At 44.9% G+C, this 21300-nt stretch overlaps 1 protein-coding gene across 3 annotated transcripts in view; it reads left to right on the forward strand.

Annotated features, from left to right (window-relative positions):
• The window catches only part of dnah7 (dynein, axonemal, heavy chain 7), a 228584-nt gene that overhangs the window by 113974 nt on the left and 93310 nt on the right, over positions 1 to 21300 (forward strand). For all 3 annotated transcript variants that reach the window (XM_042314994.1, XM_024403140.2, XM_042315009.1), the window contains exons 41-49: positions 2139 to 2597; positions 2683 to 2850; positions 3179 to 3424; positions 10466 to 10695; positions 11044 to 11374; positions 11866 to 12212; positions 12424 to 12604; positions 17445 to 17630; positions 18531 to 18694. In XM_042314994.1, the coding sequence (XP_042170928.1) occupies positions 2139 to 2597; positions 2683 to 2850; positions 3179 to 3424; positions 10466 to 10695; positions 11044 to 11374; positions 11866 to 12212; positions 12424 to 12604; positions 17445 to 17630; positions 18531 to 18694 (2312 nt within the window). The remainder of the gene's footprint in view (positions 1 to 2138; positions 2598 to 2682; positions 2851 to 3178; positions 3425 to 10465; positions 10696 to 11043; positions 11375 to 11865; positions 12213 to 12423; positions 12605 to 17444; positions 17631 to 18530; positions 18695 to 21300) is intronic.

Raw genomic sequence — 21300 nt, forward strand, 5'->3', positions numbered from 1 at the left:
TCTTAGGCTTGTGTGTAATAATAATAATGCATTTTATTTTGTGAAATGGTTCGTTGCATCATACAACACCAAAACAAATTTCAGTCACCTTTTTAGCCCATGGTGATAGACATTTATTTGTATTTTTGGACAAGTGACTTGAGCTTTATGAGGTATGAAGTCAAAAATCTATCCTACTTGTCCGAAGATCAAGTGGCATTAAAAAGGTTATTGTCAAGCCCTTATGAATCTACACTACACTTATTAGGTACACCCATCTAGTACCGGGTCGGACCCCCCTTTGCCTCCAGAACAGCCTGAATTATTTGTGGCATTTTACAAGTTGTCGGAAACTTTCCACAGCGATGTTGGTCTAAGCTGATGCGGTGGCATCAGGGAACATTCATGCTGCGAATAGCCCGTTCCATCTCATCCCAAATACTGTATGCTCTATTGGATTGAGGTCTGGGGACTGTGCAGGCCTCTCAAGTAAACTGAACTCGCTGTTGTATTCCAGGCAATGTTTTTCCACTCCGCAATTGTCCAGTGTTGTTGATTGCGTGCTCACTGGAGCCACTTCTTCTTGTTTTTATCTGATGGGAGTGGAACCCGGGGTGGTCATCTACTGCAGTCATCCATCGGTGACCAGGATCGAAGAGTTGTCCGCTGACTGGATGTTTTTTTGGTGTCTCGCACCATCTTCGGTGAACCCTAGACAATGTCGTGGGTGAAAATCCCAGGGCGGTGGCGATTTCTGAGATACTGGATCTGGCTCGCCTGGCACCGACGATCATACTACGATCAAAGACGCTTAGGTCACTTGTTTTGCCCATTCTGACGTGTAATCGAACAGTAACTTAAACTGTCCCATGAGTCTATTTTCTCAAGGTTCTAACAAATCATGACGTGTAAATCGTAATAATATTCAGGGTCCCGTTGAACCAGTTGGTCTTAAGTGGGTCGTAACTCTATTTCCAGCGTAAAATGTGCTCTACTCCGGGCCAAAAACGATACCTGTTGCTCCCACCTGGGTGTTAGCCCTTCTATGAGCTACGCGTGGACGTATATTCTATGCCTACTAGGGAGCAGGTGTAGGGTGTCTTTTTCATGATATGCACAGAAAATAATAGAAATCTATATTTTTTCAGGATGTGAGTCTACATTTCACAACCTCTTTTTGAGTTGCCTATGCGTGAGTCAATAGCAACATAATACACTTGATTTATATGCTACATTATAGCATGCTAAATATGTCTGATCAGATATTAGCAAACTAATAGATGAGCTGCCACCTCCACCTATTTGCCCAGCCAGAGCTCAATTAACCAAATATACAGATACAAGTCAAGGGCTTTAAGTCAGGATATAGCCTACCCTACTACGTGACTGAAGAGCAAAATAATCCACCTGTTATACTTGGCTAGTGTAGGCTACATAATATGTTAAAAAAATATTCTGATTACACTGTTAGATGAGAACTAGACTAAATATTACCATCATGATCACTCACTTCAATTTGGCTAACATTTTCCCAGCCTAATTGTAACCAAATATCCAAATGGAGATTCTGTGAAATTAAAAATCTGACGCTTATCTCAAAGCAGTGCAATAACGCTGTCCCAATCATAACAGTGCTGAAATTATAGTGACCACAAACTGATTAAACGGCTGGATGACTTTGGGAGTTTCAGTAAGCAACAATATGGTAAATGCCTTCAATGGCATTAGCCTACTTAATTACAATATGTTTGTAAGTTAGTGATATACATTTCCACAGTAATTATTGATTGATCCAGCCAGTTGTGGTTAAGAAAATGTGCATGCATAGTGGGGGGCATTGCGAAGTGATGGGACATGCCTCGCAAATTTTCGAACTGCCACTAGGATGGTAACAACCTTGTAATGTGCGGTGCCTAGCAACCATCATTATGAAGCACCAAATCTCATTACATAGCTATGCCTGCATTGCTTTCTTCAAACTTAGCTATGACTTGTCATATTTTTGGCTGGTGCAACAGGTGTAAATTATGATCCCAAAGTCAGACGTAGCTATGCCCGACCTAGCATTTAAGGCCAACTTTTTTATGCCCAACTGGTGCAACCGGCCCTAGGTGTTCAATTCTCATGCTGACAAATTGCTACTTCATTCACTCTCACAGGTCCAGAGGGTGTACTACGACCGTCTAGTGCACGACTCAGACCGGGCCTGGATGGTGGGCTACCTCCAGGAGGTGTCCCAGTCCTTCCTCAAAGAGGACTTCCACCAGCTCTTCCAGCACCTAGACCAGGACCAGGACGGGTGTGTGACGGAGGATGACCTCCGCAGCCTCATGTTCTGCGACTTCCACGACCCCAAGGGCGAGGACCGCAACTACCGCGAGGTGAACAACCTGGACCAGCTGCGGCAGGTGGTTGAGTCGCACCTGGATGAGTACAACAACGTCAGCAAGGCGCCCATGAACCTGGTGCTCTTCCGCTTCGCCATCGAGCATGTGTGCCGTATCTCGCGCGTGCTCAAGCAACCGCGCGGCCATGCCTTGCTGGTGGGGGTGGGCGGGAGTGGGAGACAGTCTGTTACCAGGTTGGCCGCCCACATGGCAGAGGCGGAGCTCTTCCAGGTGGAGAAACTGTTTTTCATTAACAATTGTATTTTGTATAAAATTACAAACTCTCAATAACAATCACAATATACTTTTTGAACAGGTGGAGATTGCAAAGAGCTACGGCATGACGGAGTGGCGTGACGACCTCAAGCTGATCATGCGCAAGTCCACGCAGGGCGACACGCACGGTGTCTTCCTCTTCACTGACACACAGATCAAGATGGAGTCCTTCCTGGAGGACGTCAGCAACCTGCTCAACACTGGAGAGGTGATGGATGGATGGACAGACAGACTGACACTTTTCTTTGTCCCCTATATAGAAATTCAGGGTCACAGACACAACAGAGACAAAGACACAGACTAGTCGTATACATTTTGTGATTTCTGTAATTTGCCTTTCTTGAACTTTTCTTAAATCATGTTAATATTGCATGAATTAATTAATGGTTTGCATGAACATTCGAGATACACACCCATATCTCAATTTACGAAATACATAAATGCAAACATTTAGGTGGTTTAAAATGTTTTATAATAATCCCCCAAAAAATGGCTACAGTGTCATGAAAAAATCCTCATTCCCTTCCTCACGCCAGGTACCCAACCTGTTTGCGACTGACGAGAAAGCAGAGATCTGCGAGCGCATGCGTGTGCTTGATCGTCAAAGGGAGCGCGACAAGCAGACGGATGGCAGCCCGCTATCGCTCTTCAACATGTTCCTGGAGCGCTGCCGCTCGCAGCTGCACGTGGTGCTGGCCATGAGCCCTATTGGAGACACCTTCCGGAGCCGCCTGAGACGCTTCCCTGCCCTCATCAACTGTTGCACCATCGACTGGTTCCAGGTAATATACACTACATGACCAAAAGTATATTGTTACCTGCTCATCGAACATCTCATTACAAAATCATGGGCATTAATATGGAGTTGGTCCACCATTTTCTGCTATTCTTCTGGGAAGGCTTTCTTCTGAGAAGGCTTGTCAATAGATGTTGGAACATTGCTGCAGGGACTTGCTTCCATTCATCCTCAAGACCATTAGTGAGGTCGGGCACTGATATTGGGCGATTAGGCCTGGCTCTCAGTCAGCGTTCCAATTCATCCCAAAGGTGTTCAATGGGGCTGAGGTCAGGGCTCTGTGCAGCCCAGTCAAGTTCTTCCACACCTTTCTCGACAAATCATTTCGGTATGGACCTCGCTTTGTGCACAGGGGCATTGTCATACTGAAACATGAAAGGTCCTTCCCCAAATTGTTGCCACAAATTTGGAAGCACATAATCGTCTAGAATGTAATTGTATGCTGTATCTTTAAGATTTCCTGGATCCTGGAGGAGTTAAACCGGGTGAACCCCCCAGGATTCGGCTGGGAATGCTGCGTAGTCTCATGGACCTGCTTCCCTATTCCCCAGCTGAGTGCTGTCGCCAGGCACGAGGTGGGAAGCATGGTCTCGGGTCCGAGGGTGTAGCCGCAGGGCTATAGCGGCGTGACAGAGCATCCGGCTTGATATTCTTGGATCCCAATCAGTAGGAGAGGGAGAAGTTAAACCGGGTGAAAAGCAGGGCCTACCTAGCTTGCGGTACGAAGATATTCCAGGTTCTTGTGATCTGTCCACACAATGAACAGATGTTCCGTCCCCTCCAAGCAGTGTCTCCACTCCTCCAACGCCATCTCCACCGCGAGAAGCTCACTATTCTCCACATCGTAATTCCTCTCTGTGGCATTGAGGCGATGGGAGAAGAAGGCGCAGAGATGTAACTGTGCGGAGATATTCCAGGTTCTTGTGACCGTCCACACAATGAACGGATGTTCCGTCCCCTCCAAGCAGTGTCTCCACTCCGCCAACGGCATCTTCAACACGAGAAGCTCACAATTCCCCACATCGTAATTCCTCTCTGTGGCATTGAGGCGATGGGAGAAAGCGCAGGGTTGTAACTTGAGGTCCAGGGTGGAACGCTGGGACAGGACAGCCCCCACTCCGACATCCGAAGCATTGGCCTCCACCACAAACTGATGGGACGGGTCAGGATGAATCAATATGGGAGCAGTGGTGAAGCGGTGCTTGAGGTGCCGGAACGCCCGGTCAGCAGCTGGTGACTATGTGAATGGAATCTTGGGAGAGCTGAGTGCAGACAGAGGGGAAGCCAGGATGCTTTAACCTCGGATTTGCACAGGGTTTTGTTTTTCTTCTCCACAAAGAAGAACCCTGCCCTGCAGGGGAGGCAGAAGGACAGATACACCCTGCAGCTAGGGAGTCCTCGATGTAGGTCTCCATAGCCTTGGTCCCCAGACCTGACAGAGAGTACTGTCGTTCCCAGAGTGGTGTGGTGCCTGGGAGAAGATCCAGCAGTCATAGGGTCGGTGTGGAGGAAGTGGCCCAGGCCTTACTGAAAACATCCCGGAGGTCCTGATACTCCTCGGGAATGGCGAAGAGCTCCGGGGCAACTTCTGAGCCCACAGGAAGATGACCCGGGGCAGGTTGCGCTGACTTCTGACAATGGCCGTGGCAGAACGGGCTGCAGCTCATGATGGCACCAGCAGTCCAGTCTATGATTGGATTGTGTCGCTGGAGCCAAGAATATTCCAGTACCATGGGAACCTGAGGAGATTGGATTGCCACTCGTAGGCTGATTGGAGTGGTATTTGGGTGACCCAGGCTATAGAGCGGCCGTCCAGCACTCTCTAACGTCCATGGGAATGGAAAGGGAATGAGTGGGGATGCCCAGCTCAGACGCCAGGGTAATGTCCAAAAAACTGTCATCGGCCCCAGAGTCGATGAGTATCCAGAGAGATTTTGACGGGTTCCCCACAGCAGGATGGTATGGAAAGGGATATGAAAAGCTCTCGCCCCTACTGGTGAGCCTGGTCTTTTAGTGGACAGGAGGACACGAAATGACCAGTAGTTCTGCAATACAGACAACTCTTCGTGTGAAGCCGGTGTAGACGTTCGGCTGGGGACAGCCCAGCTCTGCCTAATTGCATCAGCTTGGGAAGAGGTGAATCAGCAGACTTCGGAGACTTTCGGGGGAACTCGGGTAGCCTCGGGTCCTCTCGGCCATGGAAACATCGGGGACTTCAGGGATGCATAGGAGGCGAGGTGGAATCTTTCCTATGTTTCTGTAGCCTCCAGTCGATCCGGATGGTCAAGGCAATGAGCGAGTTGAGATCCGTTGGTAGTTCCCGGGCTGCTAGCTCGTCCTTCACTTCCTCCAGTAATCCGTGCCAGAACTTTCACACGGCGATTCCGGGTTCCAGGCACTCTCAGCTGCCAACGTGCGGAAATCCACCACAAAGTCTGCCACACTGCGGGAGTTTGCCAAAGCTGAAGTATCTTCCGGGCAGTCTCTCTCCCAGACAGTGGAGAATCAAAAATCTTCTTCACCTCCGTGTGGGAACAACAGTTTTTTTTGTGTGAATTGGATTCATCCCCTCTACCACACGGAACCCCACTGATCCTACCGACGGAAACGCACAAGGTGGCTAATAACAGACTATGCTAGCTTGCTACCGATGGCCCCTAGCTGTCTAAATCGGCGTGACCCCCAACCAACCTCCCTACTCACTGGACCCTTTTGAACACTCGACTAAGCATGCCTCACCTTAATGTCAATATGCCTTGTCTATTGCTGTTCTGGTTAGTGTTTATTGGCTTATTTCACTGTCGAGCCTCTAGTCCTGCTCACTATACCTTATCCAACCTATTAGTTCCACCACCCACACATGCGATGACATCTCCTGGTTTCAATGATGTTTCTAGAGACAATATCTCTCTCATCATCACTCAATACCTAGGTTTACCTCCACTGTATTCACATCCTACCATACCTTTGTCTGTACATTATACCTTGAAGCTATTTTATCGCCCCCAGAAACCTCCTTTTACTCTCTGTTCCAGACGTTCTAGACGACCAATTCTTATTGCTTTTAGCCGTGCCCTTATCCTACTCCTCTGTTCCTCTGGCGATGTAGAGGTGAATCCAGGCCCTGCAGTGCCTAGCTCCACTCCTATTCCCAGGTGCTCTCTTTTGATGACTTCTGTAACCGTAATAGCCTTGGTTTCATGCTAACATTAGAAGCCTCCTCCCTAAGTTTGTTCTATTCACTGCTTTAGCACACTCTGCCAACCCGGATGTTCTAGCTGTGTCTGAATCCTGGCTTAGGAAGACCACCAAAAATTCAGAAATGTTCATCCCAAACTACAACATTTTCAGACAAGATAGAACTGCCAAAGGGGGCGGTGTTGCAATCTACTGCAAAGATAGCCTGCAGAGTTCTGTCCTACTATCCAGGTCTGTACAAAAACAATTTGAACTTCTACTTTTAAAAACCCACCTCTCTAAAAACAAGTCTCTCACTGTTGCCGCCTGCTATGCACCACCCTCTGCCCCCAGCTGTGCTCTGGACACCATATGTGAACTGATTGCCCCCCATCTATCTTCAGAGCTCGTGCTGCTAGGCAACCTAAACTGGAACATGCTTAACACCCCAGCCATCCTACAATCTAAGCTTGATGCCCTCAATCTCACACAAATTATCAATGAACCTACCAGGTACCTCCCCAAAACCTTAAACACGGGCACCCTCATAGATATCATCCTAACCAACTTGCCCTCTAAATACACCTCTGCTGTCTTCAACCAAGATCTCAGCGATCACTGCCTCATTGCCTGCATCCGTAATAGGTCAGCGGTCAAACAACCTCCACTCATCACTGTCAAATGTTCCCTGAAACACTTCAGCGAGCAGGCCTTTCTAATCGACCTGGCCGGGGTATCCTGGAAGGATATTGATCTCATCCCGTCAGTAGAGGATGCCTGGGTATTTTTTTTAAATGCCTTTCTAACCATTTTAAATAAACATGCCCCATTCAAGAAATTTAGAACCAGGAACAGATATAGCTCTTGGTTCTCTCCAGACCTGACTGCCCTTAACCAACACAAAAACATCCTCTGGCGTTCTGCATTAGCGTCGAACAGCCCCTGTGATATGCAGCTGTTCAGGGAAGCTAGAAACCATTATACACAGGCAGTTAGAAAAGCCAAGGCTAGCATTTTCAAGCAGAAATTTGCTTCCTGCAACACTAACTCAAAAAAGTTCTGGGACACTGTAAAGTCCATGGAGAATAAGAACACCTCCTCCCAGCTGCCCACTGCACTGAAGATAGGAAACACTGTCACCACTGATAAATCACCACCATAATTGAGAATTTCAATAAGCATTTTTCTACGGCTGGCCATGCTTTCCACCTGGCTACTCCTACCCTGGTCAACAGCACTGCAACCCCCACAGCAACTCGCCCAAGCCTTCCCCATTTCTCCTTCTTCCCCCAAATCCAGTCAGCTGATGTTCTGAAAGAGCTGCAAAATCTGGACCCTACAAATCAGCCGGGCTAGACAATCTGGACCCTTTCTTTCTAAAATTATCTGCCGAAATTGTTGCCACCCCTATTACTAGCCTGTTCAACCTCTCTTTCGTGTCGTCTGAGATTCCCAAAGATTGGAAAGCAGCTGCGGTCATCCCCCTCTTCAAAGGGACACACACTCTTGACCCAAACTGCTACAGACCTATATCTAACCTACCCTGCCTTTCTAAGGTCTTCGAAAGCCAAGTCAACAAACAGATTACCGACCATTTCGAATCTCACCATACCTTCTCTGCTATGCAATCTGGTTTCAGAGCTGGTCATGGGTGCACCTCAGCCACGCTCAAGGTCCTAAACGATATCTTAACCGCCATCGATAAGAAACATTACTGTGTAGCCGTATTCATTGATCATGCCAAGGCTTTCGACTCTGTCAATCACCACATCCTCATCGGCAGACTCGACAGCCTTGGTTTCTCAAATGATTGCCTCGCCTGGTTCACCAACTACTTCTCTGATAGAGTTCAGTGTGTCAAATCGGAGGGTCTGCTGTCCGGACCTCTGGCAGTCTCTATGGGGGTGCCACAGGGTTCAATTCTTGGACCGACTCTCTCCTCTGTATACATCAATGATGTCGCTCTTGCTGCTGGTGAGTCTCTGATCCACCTCTACGCAGACGACGCCATTCTGTATACTTCTGGCCCTTCTTTGGACACTGTGTTAACAACCCTCCAGGCAAGCTTCAATGCCATACAACTCTCCTTCCGTGGCCTCCAATTGCTCTTAAATACAAGTAAAACTAAATGCATGCACTTCAACCGATCGCTGCCTGCACCTGCCCGCCTGTCCAACATCACTACTCTGGACGGCTCTGACTTAGAATATGTGGACAACTACAAATACCTAGGTGTCTGGTTAGACTGTAAACTCTCCTTCCAGACCCACATCAAACATCTCCAATCCAAAGTTAAATCTAGAATTGGCTTCCTATTTCGCAACAAAGCATCCTTCACTCATGCTGCCAAACATACCCTTGTAAAACTGACCATCCTACCAATCCTTGACTTCGGCGATGTCATTTACAAAATAGCCTCCAATACCCTACTCAACAAATTGGATGCAGTCTATCACAGTGCAATCCGTTTTGTCACCAAAGCCCCATATACTACCCACCATTGCGACCTGTACGCTCTCGTTGGCTGGCCCTCGCTTCGTACTCGTCGCCAAACCCACTGGCTCCATGTCATCTACAAGTCCCCCCTTATCTCAGCTCGCCGGTCACCATAGCATCACCCACCTGTAGCACGCGCTCCAGCAGGTATATCTCTCTAGTCACCCCCAAAACCAATTTATTCTTTGGCTGCCTCTCCTTCCAGTTCTCTGCTGCCAATGACTGGAACGAACTACAAAAATCTCTGAAACTGGAAACACTTATCTCCCTCACTAGCTATAAGCACCAACTGTCAGAGCAGCTCACAGATTACTGCACCTGTGCATAGCCCACCTATAATTTAGCCCAAACAACTACCTCTTTCCTTACTGTATTTATTATTATTTTTAGTTTTTTTTGCTCCTTTGCACCCCATTATTTTTATTTCTACTTTGCACATTCTTCCACTGCAAATCTACCATTCCGGTGTTTTACTTGCTATATTGTATTTACTTTGCCACCATGGCCTTTTTTTTGCCTTTACCTCCCTGATCTCACCTCATTTGCTCACATTGTATATAGACTTGTTTATACTGTATTATTGACTGTATGTTTGTTTTACTCCATGTGTAACTAACTCTGTGTCGTTGTATGTGTCGAACTGCTTTGCTTTATCTTGGCCAGGTCGCAATTGTAAATGAGAACTTGTTCTCAACTTGCCTACCTGGTTAAATAAAGGCGAAATAAAAATGGTAAAAAAGTGTGTATGTGTATACTCTGTTATTATTTAGTTACTTATTAAATAAATACTTAATAAATAAATAAATAAATACATTTGCGTGGTACTGAATGATTAGCAAAGGTTGGGGTTCTTGCAGATCCAAGAGGGTTACGACTGTTCAGATTTAGACTGATATGAGGTAATGATTAATAAGTGACTGTTATCGATATATAACTTATCTTACAGAGTTTAATTTGGGAGATGGTAACATGGTAAACATTTTATTACGTGGTGCCCAAATTACTAATGAGTTAATTGTTACATGATTATTTTAATTGGGTAACAATTAAACATAGTTATTTTGATTTGTTTAACACTTTTTTGCTTACTACATGATTCCATATGTGTTATTTCATAGTTTTGTTGTCTTCTCTATTATTTTACAATGTAAAAAAATAAAGAAAAACCCTGGATTGAGTAGGTGTGTCCAAACTCTTGACTGGTACTGTAAATAATTATGGAACTCAGTCAGGCTTTTCATTTACTCTGATCTAGGATCAGCTTCCCCTCCCCAATCCTAACCTTGCAAAACTAATGCAAGATCAGCTTCTCTAGGGGCAACTTCACCCTATACCCTCTCCTCTCTCCTCCCAGAGCTGGCCGGAGGACGCGCTGCAGGCGGTGGCCTCACGGTTCCTGGAGGACATCGAGATGACAGACGAGTCACGGATGGGCTGCATTAACATGTGCAAGAGCTTCCACACATCCACCATCGAGCTGTCGGCCTGTTTCCTGTCCGAGCTGCAGCGCCATAACTATGTCACGCCCACCTCCTACCTGGAGCTTATCTCCACCTTCAAGGCCCTGTTGGAGAAGAAGAGAGCGTAAGAAACATTCAAAACTATAAGGCTGTTTCTCAATCCACAAGGACGCTTCCCTTTGAGGCAGGTAGCCAACAGGCAGCTGCCTTTGGATTGAGAAACAGTCAACATCTTTTCCCCCAAATATGTGGCTTTTACATTAATTTATAGCCTGGTCCCTGATCTATTTAGGTTGTGTAGCCAACACCTGTGGTTGTTGGCAAAAGAGCACTAAACAGATCTGTGTCTGTGTTAGTAATTTTTAATATAGATACATGAGATTTTGATATTATGCCAGTGGTTATGAATATATTACTACCCATTAAACTGACATTATTAAGCTGAAACACCCAACACTCTCTGCATCCACAGAGAAGTAATGAAGCTGAAGCGCCGCTATGAAGTGGGCTTGGAGAAGCTGGAGTCTGCAGCCGCCCAGGTAGCCACCATGCAGGTGGAACTGGAGGCCCTGCAGCCGCAGCTGCGTGTGGCCAGCAAGGAGGTGGATGAGATGATGGTGGTGATTGAGCACGAGTCGGTGGAGGTTGCCAAGACGGAAAAGGTGGTGAAGGTGGATGAGGCGGTGGCCAATGAACAGGCCATGGCGGCCAAGGCCATCAAGGACGAGTGCGACGCCGACCTGGCCATCGCCATGCCCATCCTGGAGTCAGCCCTGTCCGCTCTGGACACACTAACCAACCAGGTTTGAAAACGATTGGGAGATTGGACTATAAAGTCAATGTAAAGCAATCTCCAATGGACTTGTCTTCTGCTTTATCCCAACCCCTCTCAGAATTCAGCCTTTGCCCACCTCCCTTCCAAAATAATGCAGGATATTTTTCCAATTGCCATTTAACTATATCCAGTATATTTCTTCTTCTTTGTATATAAATGTTAGGCCCAATCAATGATAGCCTGTCTCCAGATAAGTGTGTGGTTCAGCCAATTTATCTCTGTTGTATTCATTCTTTGTCAAGCCAGTCAGAAGAGTTTGCTAAAGCATATAGAGATCTGGGATGCAGCTAAGTCAATGTATAACTTTATATAAAGATGATGCTGAATGGACCAAAGCCTAACTTGAGAATCATGTGCATAGCCTAAATCTCTCATAAACATTAAAAGCACCCAAAAATGTGCACATGCACAAACAAAGTTCAGCACTAGGTGACTGTGATTGTTTGCCCCTTTGTCTAGGACATCACAGTGGTCAAGTCCATGAAGAGCCCTCCACCGGCGGTCAAGCTGGTGATGGAGGCCATCTGCATCTTGAAGGGCCTGAAGCCGGACCGCATCCCTGACCCCTCGGGCTCCGGCAAGAAGGTGGAGGACTTCTGGGGCCCGGCCAAGAAGCTCCTTGGAGACATGAAGTTTCTTCAGAGCCTTCACGAGTATGACAAGGAAAACATCCCACCCCACCTCATCGCCATTATCCGCAAACAGTACATCACCAACCCAGACTTTGTCCCAGAGAAGATCCGTACCGCCTCCACGGCCGCTGAGGGGCTGTGCAAGTGGGTGCGCGCCATGGAATCCTACGACAAGTGAGTAACGTGTAGAGCTGTGTAAGAAGAATTGTGATCACATTGAATAGTACAGTACAATATAGTCTATTCTTGAATCTCACAAGGATACTGAGTTGTTTTATTGAAGTAAATTGAAATAAGCCTTGGTGGTTATTATTAGAAAATGTTAAGTTACATTTCCTGAATGGAACCCCAACCTATATATATATTCTCTTCTCCTCTCGCTCAGAGTGGCCAAAGTGGTGGCCCCTAAGAAGGAGAAGCTATCTCAGGCCGAGGGGGAGCTGAAGGTGGCCATGGAGAGCCTGCGTAAAAAACAGGCTGCCCTCAAAGAGGTCCAGGACAAACTGGCAAAGCTGCAGCAGACACTGGAGGCCAACAAGAACAAGAAGGCTGAACTAGAGAATCAGGTCAGTGGGGTTAGGCGCAAATTACGGAGGTGAACCATCATCTCCTTCAATACACCAGCCAGCTCTGGTTAGCAGCTATCCACTTTCTTTCAAATATGTACATAATGGTTTAAGACCAAAATACAAATGTATTTGTTGTAGTATTACATCCATTAATCTAATGGAATATATAGTTGAAGTCGGAGGTTTACATACACTTAGGTTGGAGTCATTAAAACTCGTTTTTCAACCACTCCACAAATTTCTTGTAAACAAACTATAGTTTTGGCAGGTCGGTTAGGACATCTACTTTGTGTATGACACAAGTCATTTTTCCAACTATTGCTTACAGACACATTATTTCACTTATAATTCACTATATCACAATTCCAGTGGGTCAGACACTAAGTTGACTGTGCCTTTAAACAGCTTGGAAAATTCCAGAAAATGATGTCATGGCTTTAGAAGCTTCTGATAGGCTTATTGACATCATTTGAGTCAATTGGAGGTGTACCTGTGGATGTATTTCAAGGCCTACCTTCAAACTCAGTGCCTCTTTGCTTGATATCATGGGAAAATCTAAAGAAATCAGCCAAGACCTCACTAAAAAAATTGTAGACCTCCGCAAGTCTGGTTCATCTTCGTGAGCAATTTCCAAACACCTGAAGGTACCACGTGCATCTATACAAACAATAGTACGCAAGTATATACAACATGGGACCACGCAGCCGTCATTCTGCTCAGGACGGAGACACGTTCTGTCTCCTAGAGATGAACGTACTTTAGTGTGAAAAGTGCAAATCAATCCCAGAAAAACAGCATAGAACCTTGTGAAGATGCTGGAGGAAACGGGTACAAAAATTCTATATCCACTGTAAAACAAGTCCTATATCAACATAAGCCGCTCAGCCACTGCTCCAAAACCTCCATAAAATAGCCAGACTACGGTTTGCAACTGCGCATGGGGACAAAGATCATACTTTTTGGAGAAATGTCCTCTGGTCTAATAAAACAAAAATAGAACTGTTTGGCCATAATAACCATCGTTATATTTGGAGGAAAAAGGGGGAGTCTTGCAAGCCGAAGAACACCATCCCGACCATGAAGCACAGGGGTGGCATCATCATGTTGTTTGGGGGCTTTGCTGCAGGAGGGACTGGTGCACTTCACAAAATAAATGGCATCATGAGTAAAGAAAATTATGTGGATATATTGAAGCAACATCTCAAGGCATCAGTCTGGAAGTTAAAAATGGGTCTTCCAAATGGACAAAGACCCCAAGCATATTTCCAAAGTTGTTGCAAAATGGCTTAAGGAAAACAAAGTCAAGGTTTTGGAGTGGCCATCACAAAGCCCTGACCTCAATCCTATAGAACATTTGTGGGCAGAACTGAAAAAGCATGTGGGAGCAAGGAGGCCTACAAACCTGACTCAGTCATTCCAGGCGTTTCTTTATTTTTACTATTTTTTACATTGGACATTCTACATCTACAGTGAAATAACCAAAAAAGTGTTAAACAAATAAAAATATGTTTTATAATAGCCACCCTTGAGGTAGGCACCTCATATTGTTAGATTTCTTGTTAGATATTACTGCACGGTCAGAACTAGAAGCACAAGCATTTCAGTACATTCGCATTAACATCTGCTAACCATGTGTATGTGACCAATAAAATTTGATTTGATTAGAGTCACCTTGGAGATAGCCCTGTACAGAACATAGGCATATTTGGTAAAATACCAAGTCCATTTTTTGGCAAGAACAGCACAAATAAGCAAAGAGAAACAACATTCCATCATTACTTTAAGACATGAAGGCCAGTCAAAGTTTGTTCAAGTTCAGTTGCAAAAACCGTCAAGCGCAATGATGAAACTGGCTCTCATGAGGACCGCCAAAGGAAAGGAAGACCCAGAGTTACCTCTGCTGCAGAGGATACGTTCATTAGAGCTACCAGCCTCAGAAATTGCAGACCAAATAAATGCTTCAGAGTTCAAGTAACACATATCTCAACATCAACCATTCAGAGGAGACTGCATGAATCAGGCCTTCATGGTCGAATTGTTGCAACAACAAAAAACACTACTAAAGGACACCAATGAGAAGAAGACACTTGCTTGGGTCAAGAAACATGAGAAATGGATATTAGACCGGTGGAAATCTGTCCTTTGGTCTGCTGAGTCCAAATTTAAGATTTTTGGTTCCAACCACCGTGTCTTTGTGAGACGCAGAATAGGTGAATGTATGATCTCTGCATATGTGGTTCCCACCGTGAAGCATGGAGTAGGTGGTGTGATGGTGCTTTGCTGGTGACACTGTCGGTGATACGCCATCCCATCTGGTTTGTGCCTAGTGGGACTATCATTTGTTTTTCAAAAGGACAATGACCCAACACACCTCAGGGCTGTGTAGGGGCTATTTGACCAAGAAGAAGAGTGATGGAGTGCTGCAACAGATGACCTGGCCTCCACAATCACCCAACCTCAACCCAAATGTGATGGTTTGGGATGAGTTGGACGGCAGTGTGAAGGAAAAACAGCCAACAAGTGCTCAGCATATGTGGGAACTCTTTCAAGACTTTTGTGAAACCATTCCAGTTGAAGCTGGTTGGAGAATGCCAAGAGTATGCAAAGCTGTCATCAAGGCAAAGGGTGGCTACTTTGAAGAATCTAAAATATGTTTTGTTTTGTTTAACACTTTTTTTGGTTGCTACATGATTCCATATGTACAATGTAGAAAATAGTAAAAAGAAGTAGGTGTATCCAAACTTGTAATATTTTTTTACACCTTTTCCTCCCCAATTTTGTGTTATCCAATTGGTACAAGAGTCTTGTCTCCTCAAAGCAACTCCCGTACGGACTCAGGAGAGGCGATCGTCAAGAGCAGTGCCTCCTCCGAAACACAACCTAACCAAGCCTCACTGCTTCTTGACACAATGCCTACTTAACCCGGAAGCCAACCGTACCACTGTGTCGGAGGAAACACTGTACACATGGCGATGTTGTCAGTGTGCACTACGCTGAGCCCGCCACAGGAGTCGCTAGTGCGCGATGGGACAAGGACATCACTGCCGGCCAAACCCTCCCCTAACCCGAACGATGTTTGGCCAATTGTGAGCGCCGCCCCATGGGTCTCCTTGTCAGGCCGGCCTCGACAGAGCCTGGACTCGAACCCAGAATCTCTAGTGGCACAGCTAGCACTGCAATACAGTGCCTTAGACCACCACGCCACTCGGAAACACCATCCAAACCTTTGACTGGTACTGTATATATCTATATCATATTTTGGTAGTTTATTACCCCTTTTTCGTTATATCCAGTTGGTAGTTACAGTCTTGTCCCATCCCTGCAACTCCCATACGGACTCGGGAGAAGTGAAGGGCGAAGGCCATGCGTCCTCCGAAAAACGACCCTACCAAGTGGCACTGCTTCTTGACACACTGCTCGCTTAACCCGGAAGCCAGCCACACAAGTGTGTCGGAGGAAACACCATACAGCTGGCGACCGAAGTCAGCGTGCATGCGCCTGGCCCACCACATGGAGTCACTAGAGCGCGGCGGGACAAGGACATCCCGGGCCAGCCAAGCCCTTCCTTAACCCGGACGATGCTAGGCCAATAGTGCGCTGCCTCATGGGTCTTCTGGTTGCAGGCGGCTGCGACACAGCCTGGAATCAAACCCGGGTCTGCGGTGCAGTGCATTAGACTGCTGTGTCACTCGGGAGGCCCCTGAATTGTTTTAAAGTGAAATTTTCAAATGAGTTCTATAGCTCTCTCCCTGTTGGCACTTGCTTAACATGATTTGTGGTAGCTCGACTTATTGGCAGAATTTTTGGCAATAATTTTTCCCGATTTTAACATTTGCTTAAGAGCTTATACAGTGCATTTGGAAACTATTCAGATCCCTTGGCTTTTTCCACAGTTTGTTGCTTACAGCCTTATTTCAAAATGGATTCAATTAAAGCAATTCCTCATCCATCTACACACAATTCCCCATAATGACAAAGCGAAAAAAAAAACGGTTTATATTTTTTGTATTTTTGTAATTACATAAGTATTTAGACCCTTTGCTATGAGTCTCTAAATGTAGCTCAAGTGCATCCTGTTTCCATTGATCATCCTTCAAATGTTATTACATCTTGGTTGGAGTCCACCTGTGGTAAATTCAATTGACTGGACATGATTTGGAAAGGTGTACACACACCTGTCTATATAAGGTCCCACAGTTAACAGTGCATGTCAGAGCAGAAACCAAGCCATGAGGTCAAAGGAATTGTCCGTAGAGCTCCGAGACAGGATTGTGTCTAGGCACAGATTTGGGGAAAGGTACCTCTTGAACACCAAAAGACCAACAATCATATAGGGGCTATCCCAGGCGATCGGAGTAGATGCAAGTACTCTAATATAGTTTTATCTATTTTCATTTAAACTTTCTCAACATGAAAAGTAACCATACTAAGCTAAAACGGGAGAATTAAATAGCCATCAATCGACAATAATTTCTGTTCTATTTAAGATTGAACTGTTATTTTTCAAATCTCTTCCAAAAGTAACTCCTATGAACAAATGTTTGGAATGATACTGAGTGCCATTGTTGAGTGTCCTTATTAAGTAAATTGTTGGTAAAGCCCGCCTTCAATCATTCAATCAAAACAAGATGATAATTGCATTTTTATGGTGTAGTAGCCTCTGCTTTAAACAGGGCCATGTTCATGTTCAGTACAGATGAAAGGAGCCGTTTTCAAACAGTGAAGGTTCTACCCAAACTTTTTCAAAACGTTTTCCCATTTAGTGACTACTGTGAACGCGACACGGACAGGTAATGTTACAAATCCTCAGCCCTGTCCTTCCCTTCTCGACCTCTAGGTGAAATTGTGCAGCAAGAAGCTGGAGAGAGCTGAGCAGCTGATTGGTGGGCTGGGTGGCGAGAAGACTCGCTGGAGCGAGACAGCCTTTAACCTTGGGGACCTCTACACCAACCTGACAGGGGACATCCTCATTTCGTCAGCCATCGTAGCCTACCTGGGGGCATTCACCTCCAGCTATAGACAGGTAGGTACACAGTGGTGGTACACAGATGCATCATGAAAGACTGGTCCATACTGTAGGTACACACACAAATATACTGGCTCAGAATATACATACTGGTTAAAGTAGGTAAATACAAGGTAGAGACATACAAAGGATATCCTCTTTCATGACATTATCCAGTCAATACAGTAATTGAAAATAATTCCTGGAGAGAAATTCCATGTTCTTTTCAACTGCCAGGATATTAAATAGAATTGACTCCATCAATGAAATACAATAATGTAAAGGGTGATATTGGATCCCCGGTGCCAATGTGCAACAGGTCGTACTTGGACATAGAGTTACAGTGACATACAGGTAAAAACTCAGACATAAATGGATATAAAGGTGCGTATATGAACCTGCTGCCACATAGAGGGACATAAAGAAATACAGTATACAGCACAGGTAGATACTGTACGAATTAAAAAAGGTACATACAGGGACATAGAATCAGTTTGCATGTCAGTGAGCACTTGAGAGAGTGTTTATGTCTATGTGCATGTTTGCCTGTGTGTGTTTTGATGCAGTTGGCCTCAGTTAACACTAAGAGCTTTGATGTGACAAAGACGAGAGGACGCCAGATAGTTTCAATATTTAACTTGTATGCTTTTCTATGATGCTCAAAAGGAACTGCATTAAAGAGTTTCCCTCAAAATACGTTATTCTTGCTACCCCCGCATCCTCTCACGCAAGTATTTTTAACAACAAACACGAGCCGTCATGAAAAATAGATGACACTGATCAAAACATTGTTGCGATTGTGGGAAATGTTTGTGATTAAAATATTTTTTTTCATGAGCTGAAGATATTAAATTATTACTTTTTGATCTATGCTCATGGGATGGTGTGCTCCCATGTCTATTTGTATGTGCATTCCAGGCTCAGACCGAGGAGTGGATGGAGCTGTGTAAGAGCAGAGACATCCCGTGCTCCAGCAATATGTCCCTGATGAACTCACTGGGCGAGCCAGTCAAGATCCGCAGTTGGACCATCGCCGGGCTGCCATCGGACAGCTTTTCTGTAGACAATGGCATCATCATCTCGTAAGTCCACCACCTAAACGAACATATTGCCTCAGCCACCACTTAGAGTACTTTTAGCAACCCCCTCTGGTGATACATGGCAGCCATTGTATGCCAACAGCCTTGCTCAATAGCACATTGACAGATTTTTCACCTAGTTGGCTCGGGGATTCGAACCAGCAACCTTTCAGTTACTGGCCCAACGCTCTTAACCGCTAGGTTATGTTTAGGTTACGTTTCAATCCCACTCACCATGTTCTGTTACCTAATGCAAGAACCATAGGATGTCTCTCCTGCTGACTGCCTAGGTAGAGCCACACTCGGGCCTCGCAACTAACTTTTTTCCTCACCGCCCCGAAGTACAATTTCAGCATCCAAACTTAACTTGAACCGTCCCAAACAAAGATTTGCACTAAAATTACACCAACAAAATACAAAAAAAACGGATGAGTGTGCTTTGTAATGTTTCTATAACTATAAATCTATTACTAGTAAAATGTAATGTGGTTTGTTTCATTACATTTTTTGTGACCTGAGTCTTTTAACCAAAATATTACAGATGAGACAGACATTTTCACCTTCCCCTTTAAGGGTGGGAGGTTACCGTGGTAATGCGACTTCAGTCATGTTTGTGCCTGTGAGATTGAGAGTCTGTCTAGTATCGTAGTATTGTTTCTCTTCCCTAGCAGTTGGACCTCAAACATTGACAAACAACCTAGCTTGTGAACACAAATATGTAAATAGCTTAGGAACACAAGGACAAAGTCTCAGTTCCGTAGCCTTCCGTTTCAGCTCTTCATGCGGCAGGGTAGCCTAGTGGTTAGAGCGTTGGACTAGTAACCGGAAGGTTGCAAGTTCAAACCCCCGAGCTGACAAGGTACAAATCTGTCGTTCTGCCCCTGAACAGGCAGTTAACCCACTGTTCCTAGGCCATCATTGAAAATAAGAATTTGTTCTTGACTGACTTGACTAGTTAAATAAAGGTAAAATAAAAAATAAATGTGAGCACGCACAGCCCCAAGCCAAACAGTGTTGCAGCGCGAGGCAGAAATACTTTGCACGTTTTACAGTGTGCATTTGGTGCAGGTCAAGGAGACAACCATATTCTCTTGAATACCATAGTAGCTAGCCATAGCCTACAGATAATGCAAATGCCACAGCAACTCCCGACACACGAAAACCCAATTCCTGGCCGGCAGGCTGGGAGAGAGTAAAATGTGCATTCTAATAGGCCTATTTGCCCAACATTGGAATGATATTCTGATATTATACATTTCCATAACCTAAATAATTACATATGCAATGCCTAGCCAGCAATATCATTGTTTGAAACCTGGACATTTTACATAGCCTCTCTTACCTTGCTTTTAATAGCCTACAGCCAAAATCCGACCATAGACAAAAAGCTAAGATTTCCTGGTACTGTATGCCACTGAAACCAGCATTTATTTTGTCCAAAGGCAGTAAGGCAAAATCCTATTGTTGCATCTTCAGATATTCCTTCTTTCTAAGTCTATACCATTAGGCTGAATATCAGTCTCTGTCGTATTATAAGAAACGCTGGCATCAGATGTGCGTTTGAGAATGGTGTTCTCCAGTAATAGCATTTTGGAACATTCACGCATATGGCCGAGACAACACATTGCTGCGCTTGTAATGTGAATTATTCATAGTTTATCAACTTTTAAGCTACAGTTGAAGTCGGAAGTTTACATACACCTTAGCCAAATACGTTTAAACTCAGTTTTTCACAATTACAGAAATGTATTCTAGTAAAAAATCCCTGTCTTAGGTCAGTTAGGATGACCACTTTATTTTAAGAATGTGAAATGTCAGAATAATCATAGAGAATTATTTATTTCAGCTTCTATATCTTTCATCAAGTTCCCAGTGGGTCAGAAGTTTACATACACTCAATTAGTATTTGGTAGCATTCCCTTTAAATTGTTTAAATTGGGTCAAATGTTTCGGGTAGCCTTCCACAAGCTTCCCACAATAAGTTGGGAGAATTTTGGCCCATTCCTCCTGACAGAGCTGCTGTAACTGAGTCAGGTTTGTAGGCCTCCTTGCTCTCACACGCTTTTTCAGTTATGTCCACATTGTCTATAGGATTTAGGTCAGGACTTTGTGATGGCCACTCCAATACCTTGACTTTGTTGTCCTTAAGCCATTTTGTCACAACTTTAGAAGTATGCTTGGGGTCAATGTCCATTAGGAAAACCCATTTGCGACCAAGCTTTAACTTCCTGACTGATGTCTTGAAATATTGCTTCAATATATCCACATCATTTTCCTTCCTCATGATTTTGTGAAGTGCACCAGTCTCTCCTGCAACAAAGCACCCCCACAACATGATGCTGCCACCCCCGTGCTTCAAGGTTGGGATGGTGTTCTTTGGCTTGCAAGCCTCCCCTTTTTTTCTCCAAACATAACAATGGTCATTATGGCCAAACATTTCTATTTTTGTTTCATCAGACCAGAGGATATTTCTCCAAAAAGTATGATCTTTGTCCCCATGTGCAGTTGCAAACCGTAGTCTTTTCAAACTGTAGCTTTTTTATGGCGGTTTTGGAGCAGTGGCTTCTTCTTTGCTGAGCGGCCATTCAGGTTATGTCGATATAGGACAG

The sequence above is a fragment of the Oncorhynchus tshawytscha genome, linkage group LG03 (genome assembly GCF_018296145.1).
Source record: "Oncorhynchus tshawytscha isolate Ot180627B linkage group LG03, Otsh_v2.0, whole genome shotgun sequence".
NCBI lineage: Eukaryota > Metazoa > Chordata > Actinopteri > Salmoniformes > Salmonidae > Oncorhynchus > Oncorhynchus tshawytscha.